The following is a 19,167-nucleotide window of genomic DNA, read 5'->3' on the forward strand; positions in this document are numbered from 1 at the left end:
TGCGGTTCAGATAAAAACTTTATCGACATCAGTAGTCAAACGAGCGGACGGACACAGTTCCTTTCACACAGGCCACGCCCCCACCTTTCTGAGAATAATATCCAGGCTGACCAATCATAGCGCCCGCTGTGGTTTCCTGTGTGTGGTTCATTAATTCTGCAGAAGTCTATCTGTGTTTGTGTTTCTCAGCAACTACCACACACTAACCAAACCCTCCTCCTCTCCCCCCCTCTCCCCTGTACTCCTCTCCTCTCCTCTCCTCTCCTCTCCTCTCCTCTCCTCTCCTCTCCTCTCCTCTTTCTCTCCTCTCCACTCTTCTCCTCCCTCTGTCTCTCCTCTCCTCTTTCTCTCCTTTGTCCTCCTCTTTCTCTCCTCTCCTCTCCTCCTCTCCTCTCCTCTGTCCCCTTTCTCTCCTCCCTCTGTCTATCCTCTCCTTTCTTTTCCTCTCCTCTGTCCTCTACTCTCCTTTCTTTTCCTCTCCTCTGTCCTCTACTCTCCTTTGTCCTCCTCTCCTCTCTCCTCTCCTTTGTCCTCCTCTCCTCTCTTCTCCTTTCTCCTCTCCTCTCCTCTCCTCTCCTCTCCTCTCCTCTCCTCTCCTCTCCTCTCCTCTCCTCTCCTCTCCTTTGTCCTCCTCTCCTCTCCTCTCCTTTGTCCTCTCCTCTCCTCTCCTCTCCTCTCCTCTCCTCTCCTCTCCTCTCCTCTCCTCTCCTCTCCTCTCCTCTCCTCTGCTCTGCCTGTATTGGTGGATATGTAAATAGTGTGGGATTGACCCAGTGACTCACTCAGTGTGGGTGATCTTTAGGGAGATCCCCTCAGTATGAGTCTGACACACACCTGGTTTGTTTTCCCTATAAAACCCATTTTCTCATTATGTAAAAGAAACTGAAGTTTCCGCTGTGAGACTGACACTGCTCTGCTGAGCTCAGGTTTTTCTTGCAGTCAAACATTTCCATGTGCAAATGTTTAATTTAGAGCGTCAGGAAGTTCAGCTGATCACTGTAGGTTTTATGAAACAGGAGGAAGTCATGTATTTATAACAGAATATTCCATCGCTAATCAATCCACATTTGTTGTGAATGGTGTGTGTGTGTGTGTGTGTGTGTATAGTGTCATGAAAGTCAGAAAGGCTACATCATACAGGGCTCAATGACTATCAGTGTCACTTCTATTCCAACATTCAACCTTTAGTTTAGTTTATTTCCTCATTTTTACTGCAAAAATCAAACAAATGTGAAATTTGTCCAAACTTTTTTCAGTAGCTTTTTGTAATCATTTTTTTTTCTTCAGTTTTAACTCCTCACACAGCAGCAACAAGACTTACACTGACTGGTTTACACTTAAAGGGATACTTCACTCAAAATCGACAATTCACCAATTTTCTACTCCCCGTCATGCCAAGGAAGGGTTTGGAGTCATCAAAACTCTTTAGGAGTTCCAGGGGGGGTCCGGCTGGCAACGGATTTTCATACTTTTGAATCATCCAAAACACACACTTCAGGACTCTTGGGTCAGTACAGATGAGCAGTATGGAGGTATCTGGATGTTTCATAGTGTGTGTTTTGGATGATGGATGACGGTGAGTAGATGATTGGTGAATTATTGATTTTGGGTGAAGTATCCCTTTAAGTTTGATTGACACTCAGATTTTTTTGATGTGGGTAATATTAAGGTGGAAACCGTTTGTTACCGTGTGTGACGCTCTATATGTCAGGATGAGTCATGGATGTGACTTTTGTTCTGTGTGTTAACATCAGAAAAGGCCATTAATACACACACACACACACAATGCTGATGTGTTGGGAGATTCCCTGTGTGTGTTTTTTAGTCACACACCTGCTGCCGAGCGACCGTAGGTGTTAGTTTTGCTCTGAGTGTGACACCCTGTGTGTGTCAGTCATCGCTCAGCAGCTTAAACTCTTTAACCTCCATCAACATCAACACACACGCATGCACACACACACGCATGCACACACACACGCACACACACACGCACACACACACACACACACACACACACACAGAAACCGCTGATGAGAAAAAGGAAGTCAATGGGGGGGGTTCTGAGAATCGCCGCAGACCATGTGACTTGCTGTAAATCGAACCAAAGTGACGCTCATTTGCATACTGCTTAAGGAAGTGTGTGTGTGTGTGTGTGTTTTGACATTTTGGCTGTGCATACCTGACTTTGTGTGTGTGTGTGTGTGTGTGTGTGTTTAGAGGTGTGAATGGACTTTGGAGATCAGGATCCGATTCTGAATAAAAGTGTGACTGCGTAAACCCACTTCACTGAATCTTTGCCTCAAAACGAAACTGACAGTTAAAGGAACAGTTACACATGTTAAGACCAGTTCAACATCGATGGAACAGCAAGACGATAAAATGAAAAATTTCTCTTTGCATCAGTTTCATGTATTTTATTCCCCAAAAGATAAATTAAATAATTTAATCTGAACAAATGAGTAGCCTAGCTAAGTGTGTTTATGGTAAACGGTGGAAGTAGAAGTTTTTCACACTGAAAACCATCGTAGTGTCATGCAAAAGTTTGGGCACCCCTGGCCGAAGTTTCTGTTGTGAACATGTGAACAGTTCATCAAGTGGAAGATGAAATGATCTCCAAAAGGCATCAATTACCTTTACATTTTAAACTATATCATTTTTTTCTCTTTTAAATTTTTAAAATGACAGAAAAGGAAAAGGGCCAGCAGCAAAGGTTTGTCCACCCTGCATAGTTAATACCTAGTACCCCCCCCCCCCCCCCCCCCCCCCCCTTTGTAAACTATCACAGTGTGTAAACAGTAAATATCTTGTCTGATACCTTGGTCAAAGTTCTCAGAGCTCCAGTCTCCTGGGTTTCCCATTCTTTTGCAGCTGCTTTGTTTCCCTTTTTCACTCTGAAACTGTAAAAAGTTAACATTTCATTTCATTTAAATTTATTCCATTCATGGTTTACATACTTCACACGGTTGCACATGTTTACATGATGTACACATAATCACCATAAATTAAAAGGATATTATATAGGATAAATAATACACTGATATTGCTTAAAATATTGCAAAAGAGTGTTTCATGTTTAACATTTCTGTCTTTTGGAGATCATTTCATCCTCCACTTGCTTTAACTGTTCACATTAACTGACATTTTGACCAGGGGTGCCCAAACTTCAGCATGCCACTGTAAAAGCATGATTGATACACTTATAGCCAAAGGCATTCTGAAAATAATTGGATATGGAGCCATCTTGAATTATCAATATGGCGGCCATGGCAGCCATTCTTCAAAAAATTTTCAAATTGAACGCTGGTTTGGCCAGGATATTGCCACAACCTTTGCGAGTCTTGAAATTCTTCTCTGAGATAATCCATATCTGACACAGCTGAAAAATGGTGGCCATCTTGAATTTTCAATGATTTGGGGGGGGGGGGGGGGGGGGGGGGGGAGAAAATGAACAGTGGTATAGTAAATGGATTTAACCAAGCATTTCCTCAATATCAAATTATTAGTTTAGTTTAGTTTAAGTTTATTTCGGACATGTTAAAAGAAATAAAACATAATACAGAAATGGACAGACATAACATATAAAAACTTTGCAAAGACAACATATGAACAAAAAATAAAATAAAATAATTGAAAATAAAGGTACCGTAATTTGATTTATTTATTGATTTATTGAAACTTATTTACTCCCACCCCTTATTCATAAATTATCTATCAAGTTATCTAGTCATTATTACTTGAAATTATCTATCAAGTTATCTAGTCATTATAATCTATACAGTAAGTTAATTTATGAAGTTATTTAACTGGATTTATTCTAATATATTATTATATTTATATACATATAGATTTATTCTAACATATGGTTACTAATCTTTATCTCTCTATATAGTCATATACATATAAAAACATATACAAACACATTCATACATACAAAGACAAACTGAAAGTAACATGAACCGAGCAACAAATAAACTAAGTCGGTAAATAATACCCAAATAAATAATAATAAGCACCTTGTGGTTGTCAGACACCCTCATTTCTGTACTGAAAATAATTTCTTTCTATTTCTTGTCATCAAATAAGAAAACGGTGGCCATTTTTGAAAAATGGCTGCCATATTGAAAATTCAAGATGGCTCCATATCCAATTATTTTCAGAATGCATTTGGCTGAAGGTGTACCAAACTTCAGAATTTTATCACAAAATGCACAATTCCGTTTTTATTTTTGATTTAAGCTTCTCCACTATCAGACTTCTTTGTTTCTTTGTGTGTTTTAGTTCAAGCTGCGGTTTGTCAGTGCAGAAATCTTATCCAACGTCTAACCCAAACTCTTTGTGTGTCTCCCTCAGCTGATCAGGTGTATGGAGATCAAGACATGCATGAAGTGGTCAGGAAACACTGTATGGATTACCTGGTGAGCCACTGACTTTGACCTCACTCTTTATCCCAGTCTTAGTCAGCATCCATGTTCACAAAGGTGTTTCTCCTTTAGATGAAGAACGCAGACTATTTCTCCAACTACGTGACAGAGGACTTCACCACATACATCAACAGAAAGAGGAAAAACAATTGCCACGGCAACCACATCGAGATGCAGGCCATGGCTGAGATGTACAACAGACCGGTGGAGGTGTATCAGTACAGCACAGGTGAGTCCAGATGTCTGGTTAAACACCCGTGTGTGTGTGTGCTGTTGTTACCGTCGACCTATCACACCTCACCCTTGTTCCTCTGCTGCAGAGCCAATCAACACGTTCCATGGCATCCACCAGAACAACGACGAGCCAATCAGAGTGAGCTACCACCGCAACATCCACTATAACTCGGTTGTGAACCCCAACAAGGCTACGATCGGCGTTGGACTGGGTCTGCCTGCCTTCAAACCAGGGGTACCAGAACCTGACTTACTTCAAAACATAGACCAAGAAGCTGAGGGAGAGGGGGTGGAGAGGGGGTGGGGGGGGGGGGGTGCAGGTCAGCTCAGAGATATAGAGTTAGAAAATCCCTGTTTGATGTGTTGATATTTAAAGGGATAGTAGCATATTTTTAAAGTGGGGTTTATGATCTACAAATAGCCCCTAAGTACTTTAATTGCAGTAGAAGACTCTCTGCACTCCTCCTGTTAGCAACGCCAGCCCATAGTCCTGCCCAGAGATTTACAACATACAGTGTTGTGAATGGACCCAAAGAAACGGCCTATTTTCGCAGCCTAAAAGAGGTTTTACCTGGAAAAAAAAAACACAGTTCCATTGTTCGCTATAATATAATTTCTTCCAGCCCTTCAAAGTGCAGGACAGTTTTTATTTGGAGCTAACCAACTCACGTATCCCTCCGCCCAGGGTTAGCGCCCGCCAATCAGCAGTTGGTTAGGTCCAAATAAAAACTGTGTTTTTCCTGCACTTTGAAGGGCTGGAAAAAATGCTATTATAGCGAACAATGGAACTGGGTTTTTTTTTTCAGGTAAAACCTCTTTTAGGCCGTTTCTTTGGGTCTGTTCACAACAATGTATGTTGTAAATCTCTGGGCAGGGCTATGGGCTGGCGTTTCTAACGGGAGGAGTGCAGAGAGTCTTCTACTGCAATTAAAGTACTTATTTGTAGATCATACAACCCCACTTTAAAAAAATGCTACTATCCCTTTAACCCTTGGTAGGCAGGAACAGTGTGTGTGTCAGTCTGGTTTGTTAACTGAGGATTTCCTTCCTTCCCCTCTCTCCTTTAGTACGCAGACACGTCTCTGATGAAATCGGCCATCAAGACGTCGGAGGAGTCGTGGATCGAGCAGCAGATGTTGGAGGACAAGAAGAGGGCGACGGACTGGGAGGCCACCAACGAGGCCATCGAGGAGCAGGTGGCCCGGGAGTCCTACCTGCAGTGGCTGCAGGACCAGGAGAAACAGGCCAGACAGGTACACAGGGTGGGCTGCTGAAGTGTAAGGTTCAGGGGAAAAAAAGTCTTTTGAGTTTGTGTTGTTGTCAGTCACAAACCTTTTTACAGACCTCAGGAGCTGATCCACTGGAGTTTGCTATTTGGGGCATTTTATGCCTTCATTGGATAGGACAGTGTAGAGAAAGCAGGAAGAGAGACTGGGAGAGCAACGTGCAGTAAACATTAAAGGGGAATTGCCGTTTTTTTTTTACAATCTGAACCTCATTTCTAGCATAAAATACGATCATTTACTCACCCAGATAACTTTGGTGTCATTACAAGTCGTTCTGATGAAATTAGATCCAGCCCAGAGCCGCGTATATCCATATAATGCGAGTACACGGGGTACGCAATGCAGCCTCTAAATAACACATTATCTGCAGAGAAACTCCTTCATTTCACCAATATTTAGTTATGATAGGCTAGTGCTATTCCCCTCTGAGTCCAGGGTTAGCTGTTATCAACATCCGGGGTCTGTAGGTTGACCTACTGACCTCTGACCTGGATGATGTCATCTCTGAGCGCTGCCCGGCTCATTCTGATAATAATCATTCCACTTGGGAATTCTGTTTTTTAAGCGCAACTATCCAGAGCTTTAGTGAGTCCAGGTTGAGGAGAGGAAGCCTGTGGAAGCTGAACTTCATCCAGCTGCTCATTTTGTTCTGACAAGTCGGAAACACGCAGAAACGAACCGTAGTATTAGCAGTAGCAACAAGCCACGCCGCGCGGCACTTAGAGAGAAAATTGGTGTTTAAGAAAAACATTGATTTTCAAGTATTTTTTCTCTCAAATGATTGACTTTAAACTTGAAAATTCAGAGCTTTAAACTCTGGAATATCCTGCCCCTCTCTTCCAGCTCATTTTTTCAACATTCATTGGCCTGAATATGCGTCGCCGCTGCACTCAGATGCCAGAGCTTGAGTTACAGTCATCACTAGTGTTATCAGGAGTTGCTCCACTCAGTGAACTGTTGCACAAAAGACCTTAGTGACCAAACTGAGGAACAAAACTAAAGGTGCCTCTCCCTCCGCCTTAAAGGGATAGTTCACCCAAAATTCAAATTTCACTCATTATCTACTCACCCTCATGTCGACTAAGTGCTGTGAGAATTTTCAGAGTCCTCCGTGCCTTCTCTGAGTTACGGGGGGGGTCCGCGCAGCAGTATTTGTCCATATATGGTTGTGAACGGAGCTCACTTTTCTTCATTCAAAAAGACACACCAAAAAACATCCAAATACCTAGCAGTGAACCGAGACACTGGGAGCTTCCGCTACAAACAAGCTTAAAATATAGACTTATTTAATTTTTTTCGGAACAATTTCTCATGTCGGGGCTTCAATACAAGAGGGACATTACAGACGAGCAGCATGGAGGTATTTGGATGTTTTTTGGTGTGTCTTTTGGAACAAAGAAAAGTGGTATCCATTCACAACCATTATATGGACAAATACTGCTGCGCGGACCCCCCCGTAACTCAGAGAAGGCACGAAGGACTCTGAAAATTCTCTCAGCACTTAGTCTACATGAGGGTGAGTAGATAATGAGTGAAATTTGAATTTTGGGCGAACTATCCCTTTAATGGCAGCACAGTGATTTTATGATGATAAATGAGGAAAATGAAGAGTAGGTGAACCCCTTAACGAGGAAGGACTTGATTCTGACAATTACCATGGTAACAGAGGAATTTTTACCATTGTAAAAACTTCAACCACTATAAAGGACTCAGCTTTTTTCCTAGAAACCCTTGTAAGAGAAAACACCCTGAAGGAAGTTCCCTGTAGCCTTCTGCAGCAGGCTTTGAAGCTGCAGTTCCCATCAGGTTGTTGTTTTAAGTCTCCGCCCCCTCTGTGACCCACAACCACCCACACTGTCAAAATGGTACATTAAAGGAACAGTTCACTCAAAATTGAAGTTTCAGAGTCCTCCGTGGCTTCTCTGAGTTACAGGGGGTCTCGGCGTAGCAGTGCATGTCCATATAACGGTTGCAAATGGATACCAACTGTCTTCGTAACAAAAAGAGACACCAAAAAACATCCAAATACCTCCATGCTGCTCGTATGTAATGTCCGTCTTGTATTGAAGCCCCGAAATGCGAAATTGTTCCGAAAAAAATTAAATAAGTCTATATTTCAAGCTTGTTTGTAAAGGAAGCTCCTCTTCCTAGTCCATCCAAATCTCGCGCGATTTGCGGCTTCAATACAAGACGGACATTACATACGAGCAGCATGGAGGTATTTGGATGTTTTTTGGTGTGTCTTTTTGTTACGAAGACAGTTGGTATCCATTTGCAACCGTTATATGGACATGCACTGCTACGCCGAGACCCCCTGTAACTCAGAGAAGCCACGGAGGACTCTGAAACTTCTCCCAGCCCTTAGTCCACATGAGGGGGAGGAGATAATGAGTGCAATTTGAATTTTGGGTGAACTATTCTTTTAATTGAACTTCTTCTCCCCTCCTCCCCTCAGCCCCGTAAGGCCAGCGCCACCTGCAGCTCGGCGACAGCGGCGGCCTCCAGCGGCCTCGACGATTGGAGCGCTCGGTCGCCACGGCAACGGGACTCGGATCCCTCCCACTCCCACTCCCACTCGGATCTCACGACCGCCCCGTCGACCAACAACAAGCCCCCCTCCCCCACCGGAGCCGCCCTCATCCTGAGCAAACCCCCCTCTCCCTGCGCACCAGGTAATACACACCTGTAAACACACACACATTACCTCACTGCATGTGTGTCATGAAGCATTCAGTTCCTTACGTGTGTGTGTGTGTGTGTAGGTCCCAGTAATCAGAGTCGTCATCATTTGGAGTACAGAGCCATCATGCAAGAGATGTCGCCTACAGCATTTGGTAAGAAGCATACACACATTTGTTGTTTGGCTCTAGAAATGAATTGTACTTGCTGCAAACCTCAGCCTGTGTTAACAGGAAGCCGAGCGAAGCAGGGCGTGGTCTGTGTGTGTGTGTGTGTGTGTGTGTGTGTCGTGTGTGTGAGGTTATCTAGGGTGAGAAAACGCTCTCTCAGTTTCAGTGTTGTTTTCTAACAATATGAGTTTTATCAGCTGTTTACAGCTCAGCTCTGAACACTGAGCTATGCTTCTATCAGAGGACAGAACAGTGCTGACCTGTTTCTGTCTCTTTCATCTTCGCTGCTCAATAATTTTCTATTTTTCTCGGGGCATAATCAAGAGCGGTTGCCCAGAACTGCTGCAGCTCTGAACATGCTGCAGTCACCAGGGTCCGGACTTCTGTCTCAGCTGCAGTCCAGACAAAAAAAACAACAACACTTAATCCACAGCGTCTGCACGTCTCTGTGACAGTGTGCTGCGCGTTGCTGTCAGCAGACATCCTGCACCTCTACACTCAGTGGGGTTGCTGTGGCGGGGGATTTAGCTGCAGGTCTCAGTCAGAACCATCAGACCTGCAGCAAACATAGGAGATGAGATCAGCAGCTCACAATGACCTCTAAAGGATCACTGCAACAACTTCGCTATTATTTTGCATCACAATTCATCTATTTTTCCTTTTTTTTTGTTTTTTTTAATTATTAAAGGGATAGTTCAACATCTTGGCAAATTGGCCTATTGCCATAATCCCCATGGTTTTAGGAAGTAGGTTCAGTATCTTTAATTGTCGGTGCAAGCTGTTTTTAGATCAGCGGGGCAGAGAGGCAAGCTCTGCATGGTGTGTGGTATTTTCACCTTTCCTTCATCAAACTCATCAAATACACAATCCAACAACTCCAAAACGCTCTGGTGGACAAGTTGTGACCTGCACATTCACCACGCTATGAAAATAATAATGGAACGTTATGAGACAGAGTTGTTTTTGAGGTAAATACGTAGCCGGAACTACATTCCAGACACGGCTCCTTCGCAGAGTGACTTCGAAAGAGCAAGTAGTTCTGAGTATTTACTTCATTATATTGTGTGTGTTTTGGAGTTGTTGGATTGTGTATTTAGTTTGTGGAAATACCATGCAGCTCATGTCTCGGCCCCGCCGATCTAAAAACAGCTTGCACCGATAATTAAAGGTAATGAACCTACTGCTATGACTTTAGGGATTATGGCAATAGGCCAATTTGCCAACATGTTGAACTATCCCTTTAATTCAATCTATAAAATGTATGTAAATAAGGTTTCAAATATGTCCATGAGATGCTGAACACAGTGTTTGTTAGCAACCAGTCAGCTGGTAGTGAGGAGTGCTGATCCAGCCAACCAGAACTCTGTAACAGTCCCTCCAGTCACAGATGTGAAATTTTATGTCTGATACTTGAAACTTGTCACAACTGGGCCTGGCTCAGTGTGTTTCCTGGTTCAGCTACTTCAAAGCAGGTGATGAGCTCTCCGGAGGAAAGGGCAGGATGTGGCATACAACCACCACGGTGTCTCACCCAGTGTTTGTGTGTGTGTGTGTGTTCCAGGTCTGACAGACTGGGAGGACGATGAGATCCTGGCGTCGGTGCTGGCCGTCTCTCAACAGGAGTACCTGGACAGCATCAAACACCAGAGTGCATCCATGCACCGAGAGAGAGAGCCGTCACCCGACAGCAGCTGATAGCCGGCCGACAAACAACACACACACACACACAGACACACACACAACCATGACCTTTGACCCCCCCCCTCCTCCCTCCACCATCCTGATCCCTCCACCCCCTCACCTCAGACCTACAGAAGGAGATCGACCAGGGAAAAAAAATAAAACATCAAAGAAATGCACACTTGTTCTTTTTTTTCAACTCACCTTCTCATCTCTCTCCGTTCTGTCGGCTCCTCTTCCCTCTTTCTCTCCTTCCCTGTTTCCCTCCCTTACTTCCCCTTACCCTGTCTCCCATAATGCCCTACTTCCAGCCAATAGTGATCCAGCATTACCAAACAACCCCACTTTTCATTTCCAGAGGGAGCACGGTTTTGCTGCTTATTTGGGATCAGTTCTGACATTGAAACATCACATTTGGCAGCTTTCATCCTCATCCATTTAAATTTTTATATTTTGTTTAGTTTCCAGAATTGCACCGATGACTCTGTTTGTAGCGGGATATTAATTAGCACTGCAGCTATCAGGCCATTGGTTTCAATGAGGAATGCTAATCAGAACTGAAAAAGACGACCACTCTACAGGTACTGTGTAATGGTGTCCTGTATGCTGAGCTAGCACGGTGCAAGTCTAGCTCCTGCTAACACCGCCAACAAGCCACATCGCTGATAGCAATATTTTTGTCTGAATTTTTTACTCCTCTCGTTGCGTCCACTGGCAGCCATTTTATGTGACGAATGCTAATCGGAGGTGAAAAAGACAACTCTCAGTTCTACACGATCACCTGAAGTCTTACTGCGTTTCAAGTTAGTTTCCTCTCATATAGCTAACAAACTGCATGGCTGTTAGCTTTGCTATCCATAGCATTATGTTTTCTTCTTGTAATTCCCACTGACAGCCACTCCGTGTAAGGAAAACTAAGCAAAATTCCACAACATTGATGCTGTATGCTAAGCTAGTTCCCTCTTTAGTTTAGTCACACTGCAAACTGGTCTCATTACAGTCAGCTGCTCCAAAAAGGAGTGTTTTTGCCGCTAATCAGAACTGAAAGTCACGCAAAAGCTAAACTAAAGTGTCTTTATTGGTGTCCTGTAGGCTACGATAGCATGCTTTTCAACAAGCTAGTTTTCACCTCGAGTCTTTCTGTGTTTGGTTTGTGCTAACTCTTGCTAACGTAGCCGTCAGTGGTCGTCCTGTTAATTCTGATTATTCACAGAGTGCTGGTAACCAGACGACGAGGGAGAATTACTGGGAAACTGTTTCAGGCTACTAGTGATGGCTAAGCTAACAGTAGTGCTGCTTGCTAGCGGTGTTTGCATTCTTGACCTTATCCTTCAGCAGCCACAGTGTTACTTTATAATCTAAGCTGCCGTTAGCAAATAGTTTCCCGCTGGGTCTCATTCCTCTCTTAGCTCACATTGGCAGCCATTTTGTGAGGAATGGAGGAATGAGCAATCCGTACTGAAAAAGGCGACGGGCCTCTGTAGGCTATAAGCTGTTAGCCTGCCCCTTTAGCGAGCAGGCCTCCACCTCCAGTCTTGTGTTTTAAAAGCAGTGCCCTATGGTTTTCAGGTTTCTAACACGGCTAATAAGCTGCTTTACAATTAGTTCAGCCCCCCCAGTAGCCAAATCACTGTCACAGCTCCACTTGCAGCCATGTTGTGTGACCAACACACATTTTACTTTCCATTGTTGTCTGAAAAAATGATCAGCCAGCAGTGACTTCTTCACAGTCTGTAACACCTCCTCCCTCTTTTCTCCCTTTTTTGTCTTTCTTCTCCTCTTCCTCCACCATGACCTCCATCCTCATCATCATCGGACTTATTTAGCTGCATGTTTAATTGACCACGACCAATATCATCATAGAGAAAAAGCGACAAATAGTAAAGGAGAGAAAAAAAGAGAATTGTCATACTTATCCCCTTAATGATTGATTATTATTATTGTTGTTATTATTAATAATATAAGTTTGCTTTATTTTATTTTCTCATTTGGGATGAAAATACCTTTTTTTTCTTGGAATAAAAAGAGGAAAATGTTTCTGAAAAAAAGCTTTGGGAGATTTATTCTGCACACAAATGCCTCACTGAATCTTTCTTCCATCTTTCTCCTGTCATTTCACTCTGGGTGTCTTGGGTGAGTGGCCCCTGATCTGTTGATCATCATGTCTCGCCCTTTCTCATCCCTTTTTTTTTGCATTATTGTCTTTTATCTCCTTTATATCCTCATATTTCTTTCTCATCCTTGTCTCTTCTCTTTTTTCTTGACCTCCCACTTTCTTTTTTTGTCTTCACTTCCCTCTCTTCATACATTTGATGTACACCCTTATTTTACCTTCACTCATTCACAAAACCCTCCTCTGGCTCCAGACTGAAGCAGAGGAAAAATCTGTTTTTTTTATTTTATGTTTTTGCTCTTTTAGTGGATAATAAGCAGAGCAGACGGAAAATGAGAAAGAGAGATAAGATAGCACTATTGTCATTAAGCTGGCAATGTCCTAAACTCTCCACCAGGACGTCCTGGTTACTCAGTTCTAAGAATAAGAAAGAGATAGATACAGAAGGAAGTGAAGCCTGTGAAATCATCATAAGCTATGACCAGATCCTAATCTAAATTCCACTAATTAACAATGTATTGTAGTGGTTGACACAAAGTGCAGCTGAAACTGTGCGTGAATCTCAACTAATGATGTGAACAGAAACTACCTGGAGTCAGTCAAACCAGTTTGGAGATTAGATACACTTCAGTCAGTCCACAGGAGGTGGAAAGGTGTCTTTGTTGCTTCTGGACCTGGACCAGGAGGTCCACATTATCAAGGTCTCTTCCCAGATCACTTGCCACTTGTGTTCGTCCACCTGCTGAAAGCCCAGGAAAAGCAGCTGATTTAGCAGGACAATGAGCCAAAACACCAGGAAATCCATCATCTGCAGGGGCCCAGGTAGAACCCAGACATGTGAAGCGGATTTCCGTGGAGGTTCTAATAGGTACCAGAGTTCACTTCCTGTTTCCTGCACTTCTCAGAATGTTTAACGACTGTGTTCAACAAAGATAGAGGATTTTGTCATGTGTTTTTAGATATTTTATGGCAAATTAATGTAGAAAATGATTGAACTATTGAATGTCCCAGCATCTCTGTTTGCACAGCAGGTTCATCATCATATACACTCAGTGACCACTCAATTAAATATCTCATCTCCCTGAGATATCAGTTCTATGTGTTTATCACTGAAGTCATTCTGCATTTACTGACAAACATTATTTAGAAATGTGTTATTATTAGCTATATTCCTTCCTGACATTTCTGTTCATTTCCAAAAAACCTCCTGAGCAGTTTCCTAAAAGAACCATATAATTTTAATTTAATTGACATTATAGCGTGCAAAATGTGACGTACGGGCATCTAGTAATAAATATAGCCTACCAAATGACAGGTTTAAACAAATGTTCCAAGGGAATTCATGTGACAAACTTGGGAAAGCTAATCAATCAAACTAGAATAACTAGTATAGAATAAAAGTTTGTTACTGTTCTTTCCAATATGGGCTTTCAGCAGAAAACTTTTTTAAGAAGTTATTGTAAAACAGGCCAAAGCGTCAAACTTCAGCTCATTTACTATTTGCGTCAATGGTCTTTCCTCGCAATGACACGTCCATTTGACAGGAACAGAGGGCAACCTCAGTCTCATTTTATTATAAAGCGAGCTAAATTGGGCTCTATTTCTACGTGCATACCCTGCAGAGTCAGATCAGGGCTGACAGAGAAGGGGGGGGGGGGGAAGCGGCGCGGAGGGGAACCGTTAAAATAGTCCGCGGTTTGGGGGGAAATGGGGCTTCTCTTTCCCGTCACCTCCTCGCGCCGCTTTGAATTCTACGAATTCCTCACTTGCATATTCATGAGCTGAGAGCAGAAACGGCAGCTCGCCTCTGACTGGCGGGACACTTTCAAAACATTGCGCACACGTCTCAGCGCTGATTGGATTAGATGCACTAAAGGGGCGTGGCCAGGCAAAGGATTATAAACAGACCAAAACAAGTGTAGAATACAGAGGGCGGTCAAGTGCGGAGTGAACAAGAACTTTATCTCGTACTTTCAACTTTAACAGGGGAGAAGAGCTTTTACGGTCGTTTTCTCTACTGAAATTGGATTTAAAAAGCGGAACAGCCGGAGGGAAACGGTGGCTTCGTTTGAAAAAGGTTTAAAAACGATAAAGTGGAATTGAGCCGATGGCAGGATGGATTATGTCCGCTCCAACTAACTGAACACGTCAAGAAAATGTTGGAGAAAAGGAATGTGGAGTTTCAGCTGGAGGAGGAAGTCCGAGGGAAAAACGGTGAGAACAACAGGAGTTTGAAGGCAGCACACACCGTGTTTACCACTGACTGACACATAGGAGATAGGAGGCTATAGGACGGAGAAGAGGATATTCACTAAATTTGCACAATATAACCTAATATCGTTCTGGCTAATTTGTAACCATTGTCATATTTTCCTAACTTATACAGCACTGTTTGCATTGTGACTGGATGCACAATGTCTCTTTAAAAAAAAGGAGAAATGTCTCTAAAAAGAGAGAGAGAGAGAAAAACGTTACATTTTTTACAACTTTTCCGTCACTTTGTAAACAGTCCACCGGAAACTACGGACTGTTTAAAGGTGGCAGGAAGAGTTTATTTGTTTTTAATCGGATCTTATTTTATTTTCAGTTTTATCAAAGAGCCGCAGGGCGTCAACAGTAGCTAAACACCAAACACACAGACTGTAGATGCTGTGTAAATGTTTACATCACACACTTCATTTCCTTTCTGTGTTCATTTAGTGTCGTTTTTGGTTTGTTAGTTTTTCATTTTATTTGGAAATGGAAGTCATTAAATTAACAGTAGCCTTTTTTTATGCTCTCTTTTAAATTCTTATTTCCATTTCTGTAGCACAGATTGTTGGCTCTGTGCTTTACAAATAAAATTCATTATTATTATTAGGCTACTATTATGTCATGGAGGGTAACTGGACTTTTCAGTAACACTGTAAATATGTTGAGTTTCCCTGAATACAAAAAGTTTCTTGATAGAGAGATAGATATGAGTGGAAAACAATAGGTAAGAGTCATGTGTTTTAATGTCTGTGTTCTTCCCCCCTCTTAGGGAAGGAACCGTTCTGCAGTCAGTATCACTGTGGGGCTCTGCTCGGCCGCGGGGGTTTCGGTTCAGTGTTTTCCGGCCACAGGCTCTCTGATGGACTGCAGGTCGGTCCACTAACCTTCACATACACTTTTGCTGTCCCCATTTTTATTTTGTTTTTTATGTGTTTGCATTTTCATCGTCTAAGTCTTATTTTACACACTAAAACACTGAAATACTGATCCACTCTGCTGCTGCATATTAAACTAAATTGTCTCTGTGCCCTTTTTGTCCATCCAGGTTGCCATTAAACAGATTTCCAGTGACAGAGTTCAGCAGTGGGCCAGACTGGTGAGTGACACAGTCAATAATATTATCATTAGTAATGTGATACGTCAGACAAAAAGTGACATACCATGCATCCAAATTTCCCAGAGTGTAGTGTGACACCTGGTGTTGTTTGACAAACACTTCAGAACCCAGGGGTGGTCGGTTTAAGACCCTGACACTGTTTGTCCTCCCATGAACTGTTAGGGAAACAGACCTCAGATCAGCTCTGCCCCCTGCTGATCAGATCAGTGAGTTACATACATGGTCCGTTGGTTCCCACGGAAAGAGTGATGTCACGGGTTGCTAGATGACGCTGTAGGATTTTCCCTCAGTAGCAAACTCATTTCTTATTCATCACAACACGAACTGGGAGTTCCCCCCAAACCACAACAAAGTGCTGCTGGAACACACCTGCAGACCATGAGTCAGGGCAAAACCACCAACAACGACCATACTGGAGTTTCTCTTTGAATTACTGACATGTAGCCTATATATCTGGATGAGATTGTTATTTAATATAGTTTCTGTTACACAAATTAAAAAAATAAATCACTGGACTGTTGTTGGACACAACTTAAAATTTGAAGATGTAAACTCAAGATCTGAGAAATTATAAAAAAGATTTCTCTGACATATTATGTAAATGCCTGTCAATTCACGTAATGACCACTAGAGGCCGGTCCCCATAAACTGCAATGTTCAAATGTCCACAGTCACTCATGTTCCTCCTTCTCCTCTCCCCTCAGCCCGGTGAGGTCGGCCCTGTTCCCATGGAGATCGCTCTGCTGCAGCGGCTGGCCGAGGTCGGGGGTCACGGTGGGGTCATCTCCATGCTGGACTGGTTCCAGGTGGAAGGCCAGGGCTTCCTGCTGGTGCTGGAGCGGCCGGCGCAGTATCAGGATCTGTTCGACTTCATCACGGAGAGAGGCGCGCTGCCGGAACACCTGGCTCTCCGGTTGGTCCCCGCTCTCCTCTGTGACTCTGATGTTGGTCTTCTGTCTCTCCTCCGCTCCTCCTGTCTCTAACGTCTCTGTGGTTTCTCCCTCAGGTTCTTCCGTCAGATCGCCGAGGCGCTGCAGTTTGTTCACGCTCAGGGAGTCGTGCACCGAGACATCAAAGATGAGAACATCGTAGTGGACACCAGGACGCTCGAGGTGAAGATCATCGACTTTGGGTCTGGAGCGCCGCTCAAAGAGACGCTGTACAGCGAGTTTGAAGGTACACTGGCTTGTAGGATTGCTTCATTTCTCAGTTGTTTTATAAAAACTAATAAGATTTGTCAGTTACATCTGTGAGTCCTGAGGTCTGACAGCATCTCTTGTCTCCTGTGTCCTCAGGGACCCGGGTCTACAGTCCTCCTGAGTGGATCCTGTCTCAGTCCTATGAGGCCGTCTCTCTCACCACCTGGTCTCTGGGGGTCTTACTCTTCGACATGGTGTGCGGCGACATCCCGTTCGAACGCGACCAGGAGATTGTTGCTGCGACGCCGGTTTTCACCAAACGGGTCTCTAAAGGTGAGCACAGGCCCCGCCCATCCGCCCGCGTGATTGGTTTAAATGAGAGCTGCCTCGTCATCTTCTCATAATAACCAACAACTTCACGTAACCGTAATTTACCCTCCCTTCTCTTCCCAGAATGCCAGTCTCTGATTCGCTGGTGTCTGTCCTACCGTCCAGAGGATCGTCCAACTCTGGAGGAGATCCTGTCTCACCCCTGGATGGAGGGAGGAGAGGCGGAGGAGGAGGGAGGAGACCTGCAGGAGGAGCACAGCTCTCTGGCCGCTCACTCGCTGTAACCGCACGGACCCTGAACATACAAGACTCTGGACTCCTGAGAGTCCACATGAGGGACCTCAGCACTCAGACTGTGTAGGAACCAAAGCATCAGAATGGACTTGAAAGATCAGTGGTGTCTTCATGTTTCAGCCCATTAAGCACAATTCACAGAGACAAACGGCTGCAGACGACGACACAGTGGATGTTACTGTTTTTACTTTGGGAAGCTTTTGAAACAGTCTGAGTTGCATCAGAGGTGAAGTCTCTGCATTAGGTCCTAGTTCCTGCAGGTTGTAATCTCTAAACTCTCCACAAACATGTTTAATGTAAGAGAATGAGCATCAGACTTGAAGAGGAGTCGTTGAAACGTGAACTGAACTCTGGTTTGACCCTCCCAGGCTCCTGTTCTCTGGTTTATTTATCTCTCCCGGCGAAGGCAGCAGGTCTGGAACCTCCTGTTTGGTTATTTATTGAACTGAGTATTTATTGAGATGCGGAGCGTGTCCACGGCTCCGTCAGTTCCAGCTGTAGAGGAGAACTCTGGTTCTGGTTCTCTGCTGTTTGTCAGTCCAGTAATTCACTCTGTATTTTATATCTCCTCTGTTCTTTGAGGAAAATGGAGAGAGATCAGCCTGTGTGAACATTTGCATCATCTGCACACTGAAATATTTTTTTTAACAGAGACAAGAGATGACAGCTCACATGATAGAAAATATCTGGGCTGTAACGATGTCAGTATAGATTTCTGGAAGAGAAATTGGAACAAATTCATTTTCTCCATCTTTGTTTCAAAACTAAAATATTAACAGATAGTTTCTGTTTTTTATATCATGTGATCTTCTGTTCGTTCTCGTTCTTGAGGCCGTTTCATGGAGGAAGGTTTGGGGAGTTTTTCCCTTCTTTATCTTTGACAGGTAATCTCCTCAGACCTCGGCTGAGCACTTTCTCCATTTCCCTTATTTACAGTCGTGCACCAGAGAATCACTGCAGGTGTTGTGACTTGACTTGTTTGTCAGTCCACAGTCAGATCTCAGATCAGTTTTCAGCTCTGAGGTCGGCTGTAGTTTGGCGTTAACATCAGAATCTTAATTTAATGTTAGAGCAGATATTTATTTCCTCTGAGTTTCCTCCTGCGCCATCAGGTCTGAGGAAGTTCTTCCAGGCTCAGATAAAAACCACATGGGTCTGGTCTGTAGTGGCTCACGTCCTGTTGATGTTTGGATGTGATGTCACTGTAAATACTTGTGTATTACTCTGTGATTAATGATCAAAGTGGCTTGTTATCACTTGTTATGGTTTATTTACATTAAATAATGATAATGGATCAAAAAGAAAAAGGTCCAATGTTTGAATAAAAGAGTTTTTTTCACTCTTCATTCATGGTGTCCTGGTCCTGACTGCTGTTCTCTTATTGTTTCTGTTCATTAAAGTGACTAATCTGAAATATTTACTTTATTGATGAAGCAATAAATCAGAATAAA

General features: G+C 43.4%; 3 protein-coding genes across 4 annotated transcripts in view; 2 read left to right on the forward strand and 1 right to left on the reverse strand.

Moving 5' to 3' along the window:
• The window catches only part of otud5a (OTU deubiquitinase 5a), a 37,967-nt gene extending 25,465 nt beyond the window's left edge, over positions 1-12,502 (forward strand). For both annotated transcript variants that reach the window (XM_083976023.1, XM_083976024.1), the window contains exons 3-9: positions 4,351-4,415; positions 4,494-4,650; positions 4,742-4,890; positions 5,723-5,908; positions 8,397-8,613; positions 8,704-8,775; positions 10,352-12,502. In XM_083976023.1, the coding sequence (XP_083832149.1) occupies positions 4,351-4,415; positions 4,494-4,650; positions 4,742-4,890; positions 5,723-5,908; positions 8,397-8,613; positions 8,704-8,775; positions 10,352-10,485 (980 nt within the window). In that variant the 3' untranslated portion in view covers positions 10,486-12,502. The remainder of the gene's footprint in view (positions 1-4,350; positions 4,416-4,493; positions 4,651-4,741; positions 4,891-5,722; positions 5,909-8,396; positions 8,614-8,703; positions 8,776-10,351) is intronic.
• The window catches only part of bcap31 (B cell receptor associated protein 31), a 381,037-nt gene that overhangs the window by 204,963 nt on the left and 156,907 nt on the right, over positions 1-19,167 (reverse strand). The gene's annotated exons all lie outside the window — the stretch shown is intronic.
• Positions 14,527-19,049, forward strand: pim2 (Pim-2 proto-oncogene, serine/threonine kinase). Its single transcript, XM_083974842.1, has 7 exons — positions 14,527-14,797; positions 15,606-15,706; positions 15,882-15,932; positions 16,658-16,866; positions 16,960-17,129; positions 17,249-17,425; positions 17,546-19,049. The coding sequence occupies exons 1-7, from the start codon at positions 14,740-14,742 to the stop codon at positions 17,704-17,706; spliced, it is 927 nt and encodes a 308-aa protein (XP_083830968.1). The 5' UTR covers positions 14,527-14,739; the 3' UTR covers positions 17,707-19,049.

Source organism: Trachurus trachurus (genome assembly GCF_905171665.1).
Source record: "Trachurus trachurus genome assembly, chromosome: 7".
Lineage (NCBI taxonomy): Eukaryota > Metazoa > Chordata > Actinopteri > Carangiformes > Carangidae > Trachurus > Trachurus trachurus.

Bases quoted from the DNA above. Each gene is read 5' to 3' on its own strand.
- pim2 (XM_083974842.1), top strand. From the start codon at position 14,740: ATGTTGGAGAAAAGGAATGTGGAGTTTCAGCTGGAGGAGGAAGTCCGA. The intron at 15,933-16,657 runs GTGAGTGACACA...CTCTCCCCTCAG, and splicing joins TTCAGCAGTGGGCCAGACTG to CCCGGTGAGGTCGGCCCTGT. The intron at 16,867-16,959 runs GTTGGTCCCCGC...TTTCTCCCTCAG, and splicing joins CCGGAACACCTGGCTCTCCG to GTTCTTCCGTCAGATCGCCG.